The following is a 6,000-nucleotide window of genomic DNA, read 5'->3' as shown; positions in this document are numbered from 1 at the left end:
GAGAAGAATTCTGCATGTCATTTTTAATTGAGTGGCTCAGCCATTTTGTTGGGGCTGGTTCTGTAATCCAACCTAATTGCTTGCATATTACTGGGGAATACACATTCCATACAGCCATTCAGGATATAAGTATCATTTTCAAGGAACATTCTTGGCTGTATCATGGGGCACTCATTCTTCAAAGTATAGAGTCTCTTAAGTGTTGAGGTTAACTGTTTTCTATTTAGAAAATGGGCACTTTAATGATATCCTTGTTTCAACTGATAAAAAGAGCAAAGTCCCATAATAAAACATTGGTAAATAAATCCAAGAAGTATATATATAAAGAAAGAGAAAGGAAGTGATGCCTCCAAAACAGCATTTTCCCCCAAGAGGTAGAATGAGAAGGGAGATGATGGGGTCACCTAAGATTATGTCTTTGATTCTTGCTCTTCACCTACTGCAAGGCGTTCGAACTTCAATGATTGAACTGAAAAACAATGGCTATGAAGGAATTGTCATTGCCATTAATCCCCAGATACCCGAAGATGCAAAAATAATCCAACAAATAAAGGTAAGAGAGCACCTACGAGTTTACTCTTCAGCTGTGTTCGACTCCTCAGAGAGCTTTGGTTATTATTTTTATGGAAAGAATTCCCCAAATTGAACAGTACACAGCGACACTATAGTGAATTTCAGCGAAATACCCTAACCTCATAATAATCATATTATTAGAAGCAGCGTGGCTCAGTAGAAAGAGCACGGGCTTGGGAGTCAGAGGTCATGAGCTCGAATCCCAGCTCTGCCACTTGTCAGCTGTGTGACTGTGGGCAAGTCACTTAACTTCTCTGTGCCTCAGTTACCTCATCTGTAAAATGGGGATTAACTGTGAGCCTCACGAGGGACAACCTGGTTACCCTGTATCTACCCCAGCGCTTAGAACAGTGCTCGGCACATAGTAAGCGCTTAACAAATACCAACGTTATTATTATTAATAATAGTGCTATTTATTAAGCACTTACTTTGTGCTAGGCAGTGTACTAAGCACTGAGGGGGATACAAGCAAATCGGGTTGGGCACAGTCCCTGTCTCATGTGGGGCTCACACTCTCAATCCCCATTTTACAGATGAGGGAACTGAGGCAAAGAGAAGTGAAGTGTCTTGGCCGGAGTCACGCAGCAGACAAGTGGCGGAGTTGGAACTAGAACCCATGGCCTTAATAATAATAATAATGTTGGTATTTGTTAAGCGCTTACTATGTGCCGAGCACTGTTCTAAGCGCTGGGGTAGACATAGGGGAATCAGGTTGTCCCACGTGGGGCTCACAGTCTTAATCCCCATTTTACAGATGAGGTCACTGAGGCACCGAGAAGTTAAGTGACTTGCCCAAAGTCACACAGCCGACAAATGGCCGAGCCGGGATTTGAACCCATGACCTCTGACTCCAAAGCCCGTGCTCTTTCCACTGAGCCACGCTGCTTCTCTAACTGCTTCTCTAACGGGCCTTCTGACTCCCAGGCCCGTGCTCTATCCACTAGGTCATGCTTCTGGGCCGCTCACTGTTCTCCAAGACGGGTTGATCTCTTCCTCTTGGATTCACTCAAGATCCTTCCATTTCAATGGATTTCTGCTCACAGCCATGACACCTTCCTCCCTTTAATACCTTGCCCCCGTTGGATTCTGGGTCTAGTGCTTCAGTGGCTTTGTCGTTCTATTGCCATTTCTGGTTTCCGTTGTTTCATTTTGGTACTGTGTGGCTAATTATGGAAAAAGATCCTTTTATCTGGTGAATTCCCCAAGACTGATTCTTAGAGGCAGCTTCACAGAGGGGGCAGCTTCACAGAGGGATTATTCCCTTTCTCAAGTCTCCTAAGTCTTGATTTTGGATTTCTAGAGAAGAGGGGCTGGAGCAGGGGGAGATGGAAGGATGGGAGGGGGCACCTCAGGAGTCCCAGTGCAGGGGCCGCCCCCTCAACTCACTTCTGCAGGGACCACCCGCTTGCCTCCAATATTCCTGGAGCTGGAAGTCCGGGAAGACCCCTCACCTGCTCACAGGAAGGAAAATAACCTGTGGGTTAAGGACTTTTGTACGGTGCTCTGCATATAGTAGGTGCTCAATAAATACCATTAACTGTTTGGAGATTTTATGGGGAATCCTTGGGGAAGCAGGCAGAAAGTCTCAGGAAGGCTCTGATGGGCCTGTGCCCAGAAGCCATTCGACAAGGGAGTCGTAGATCGGCAAACTGCATCCTTATTTGCCAGAAGGGGGAAGAAATGGTATTTAGGCAGAGAAAGTAGTAGGTAAACCGCACCTAAGAAGGTAAATTCATTTATTCATTCAGTTATGTTTACTGAGCGCTTACTGTGTGCGGAGCATTGTACTAAGTGCTTGGGAGAGTAAAATATCACAATAAACAGACAATTTCCCTGCCCACTAGGACCTTACAGTCCAGAGGGGGAGAATTCTATATTGTCCCAGGGCACGCTGTATCCCTACCACAGGTCTCCCTCTAACAGTGACACCAAATGGAGCTTGGAGGAAGAGTTCTGTTTCTTGACAGCCATCCTCCCCCATTCTCATGTGTCCAAGGGTTGGGATGTTCCAAAGAATAATAATAATGATGATGATGGTATTTTTAAGCACTTACTATGTGCCAGGCACTGCATTAAGCACTGGGGTGGATACAAGCAAATCAGGTTGGACATAGTTCTTGTCCCACATGTGTGCTCCCGGTCTCAATCCCCGTTTTACACGTGAGGTGATTGAGGCCCAGAGAACTGAAGTGACTTGTCCAAGGTCACACAGCAGACAAATGGCAGAGTCAGGATTGGAACCCCTGACCTTCCGACTCTCAGGCCAGGGATCCGTCCACTATGTCATGCTGCTTCTCAATAATCTCAAAGCATCCCCGACCTCAGACCTACCAGAAGTGGCTTGCTCCAGGTTGCGGTCTTTCAAGAATAGCAGAGGGCAAAGCAGCTCCCTGAAGGACCCCAAGTCCCACCATTTTTCAGGGTTCCCCAGTCTACCTCAGACCTATACTGGGGAACGAGTTGACCTTTTTCTTTGAAGTAGCCAATCACGGCTCAGTGGAAAAAGCACGGGCTTGGGTGTCAGAGGTCGTGGGTTCTAATCCCAGCTCTGCCACTTATCAGCTGTGTGACTTTGGGCAAGTCGCTTCACTTCTCTGTGCCTCAGTTCCCTCATCCGTAAAATGGGGATTAAGACTGTGAGCCCCACGTGGGACGACCTGCTTACCTTATATCTACCCAGCGCTTAGAACAGTGCTTGGCACCTAGTAAGCGCTTAACAAATACCAAAATTATTATTGAGCTTTGGGGTCTCCCATAGAGGCAGAATTATGGAACTGCAAAAATTCTTTTTAAAAAACGAATAATGGTATTCTTTAAGTGCTTACCACGTGCCAAACACTATTCTGAGCACTGGGGTGGATACAAGCAAGTTGGGTTGGACACGGTCCCTTTCCCGCATGGGGCGCGCAGTCTTAAACTCCATTTTACAGATGAGGTAACTGAGGCCCAGAGAAGGGAAGTGACTTACGCAAGGTCACACAGCAGATGAGTGGTGGAAGCTGAATTGGAACCCGTGATCTGCTGACTCCTAGGCCCCGGCTTTATCTTCTACACCATGCCGCTTCTCGTAATTCTATTTGGAGTTTTCATTAGCAAAGCTCCTTACACTAAGTGCACAGACTTCACAATTGCTAGAGGACTCCACTTTGTAGTTTCCATTTTCTCATATTCTCTTTACATACAGTAACTTTTTTCTTCAAAAATTTGCCTTCGAAGTGTGTGAAAACCCCTTTGTAAAAGAACTGCAATATACGGCCCAGCTTTTAAAGAATAACAATGATGGTATTTCTTAAGTGCGTACTGTGTGCCAAGCACTGTTCTAAGCGCTGGCTGCAATTGCTAACCACTTAGAGTCCTCCAAATGTCGAGCGGTTTAAGATTGCCTTTGGATTTTTACCTTCAGAGGGATCCGTTGTTGCTGGCTCAGGGCCCCCAAACGGAATCCACACCCTTGGTAATGGTCCTGGGACAACTGGTTGGCGAGGGTAAACAGAGGTGTGCCAGGGCAGCTGCTGGGCTGGCATGGGCAGAGTGGCCACCGATGACACTCCCAAATACCTTAGGAAATCGCAGATGAACGTTATAATCATAATGATTATGGTACTTGTTAAGCGTTTACTATGCGCCAAGGACCGTTTTAAGAGCTAGGGTAAATATAAATTAATCTGATTGGACACAGTCCCGGTCCCACATGGGGTTTACACTCTTAATCCCCATTTTAAAGATGTGGTATCTGAGGCCCAGAGAAGTGAAGTGACTTTCCCTAGGCCACACGGCAGACCCATGGCGGAGCCCAGATTAGGACTGAGGACCTTCTGACTCCCAGGCCCCTGCTGTATCTACTAAGCCACGCTGCTTGTCTGTGTTTGTGCATTACGTGGGTTGGGCCACCTAATGTGGTGATGTGAGATTGGACAATCTGTTAAATTCCACTGAACCAAGAGTGTGTCCCTATAGCGGGGGGAACCCCTGATTCCAGGACCAATCCATTCCATGAGGAGCAGTGTGGCCCGATGGAAAGAGCATGGACCTGGGAGTCAGAGGACGTGGGCTCTAATCCGGGCTCTGCCACACGTCTGCTGTGTGGCCTTGGGCAAATCACTTCATTTCTCTGTGCCTCAGTTACCTCATCTGTAAAACGGGCCTTATGACTGCGAGCCCCATGTGGGACAGGGACCGCGTCCAACCTGGTTACCTCGTATCTACCCAAGCTCTTAGAACATAGTAAGTGCTTAACAAATACCACTATCATTTTTATTATTATTCCCCTCCTTGAACCCGCTAAATAAAGGTACTGCTTCTGATCCACGGAACTCAAACGCAGGAGGCTGGGTTGCTTAAAATTGAAATACCAGATATAAAAGGCGTCTGGCGTCACCCTGACTTGCTCCCTTTATTCAGCCCCGCTCCCAGCCCCACAGCACTTATGTGTGTAGCTGTAATTTATTGGTTTCTATTAATGTCTGTCTCCCCCTCCAGACTGTAAGCTCATTGTGGGCAAGGAATGTGTCTGTAATTGTTACAATTTACTCTCCCAAGCACTTAGTACAGTGCTGTGAACACCGTAAGCACTCAGTAAATATGAATGAGTGAATGCTGCTGTTTCAGTAGCATTCAGGAGAAAGAACAGCAGAAAATCAATCACTCAATCAATGGTACCGAGTGCTTATTTTGTGCAAAGCTCTATTCCAAGCACCTGGGTGAGTACAATATGACAGTGTTGGTAGATATGTTCCCTGCCCAACTGACAGTCCAGAGAGGGAAAATGGTAATGGACCGACTGTCCGGTATAAAACCAGGCAAATGACCATCTGAGACACTGGACATCTGACCTTGTCTCAGCCCCAGTGAGGAAAGGTGGAATGGGTGCCCTGCGCAAGGGAAAACAAGTCACTGTGCAGGTTCGATCTTAAGAAGCAGCATAACTTAGGAGATAGAGTGCAGGCCTGGGAGTCAGAAGGAACTGGGTTCTAATCCCAGCTCTGCCGTATGTGTGTTGGGTGACCTCGAGCAAGTCACTTCGCATCTCTGTGCATCAGTTACCTCATCTGTCCAATGGGGATGAAGACTGGGAGCTCCAAGTGGGACAGGGACTCTGTCCAACCCAATTAGCTTGTAATAATAATAGTAATAATGTTGGTATTTGTTAAGCGCTATGTGCAGAACACTGTTCTAAGTGTTGGGGTAGAGACAGGGTAATCAGATTGTCCCACGTGAGGCTCACGGTCTTAATCCCCGTTTTACAGATGAGGGAACTGAGGCACAGAGAAGTTATGACTTGTCCACGGTCACATAGCTGACAAGTGGCAGAGCTGGAATTCGAACCCACGATCTCTGACTCCCAAACCCGTGCTCTTTCCACTGAGACACACTGCTTTTCTGTACCTACCCCAGCACCTACCTAGTATCTCCCCCGGCGCTTAGTAC

At 46.9% G+C, this 6,000-nt stretch overlaps 1 protein-coding gene across 1 annotated transcript in view; it reads left to right on the top strand.

Annotated features, from left to right (window-relative positions):
• Positions 1-391: 391 nt before the first annotated feature.
• Positions 392-6,000, top strand: part of LOC100081190 (calcium-activated chloride channel regulator 1-like) — a 42,763-nt gene continuing 37,154 nt past the window's right edge. Inside the window, exon 1 of the mRNA XM_029064140.2 lies at positions 392-553. Coding sequence (XP_028919973.1) covers positions 392-553 — 162 coding nt within the window. The remainder of the gene's footprint in view (positions 554-6,000) is intronic.

The sequence above is a fragment of the Ornithorhynchus anatinus genome, chromosome 4 (genome assembly GCF_004115215.2).
Source record: "Ornithorhynchus anatinus isolate Pmale09 chromosome 4, mOrnAna1.pri.v4, whole genome shotgun sequence".
Taxonomy (NCBI): Eukaryota; Metazoa; Chordata; class Mammalia; order Monotremata; family Ornithorhynchidae; genus Ornithorhynchus; species Ornithorhynchus anatinus.
This window is presented reverse-complemented; position numbering and strand designations above follow the sequence as displayed.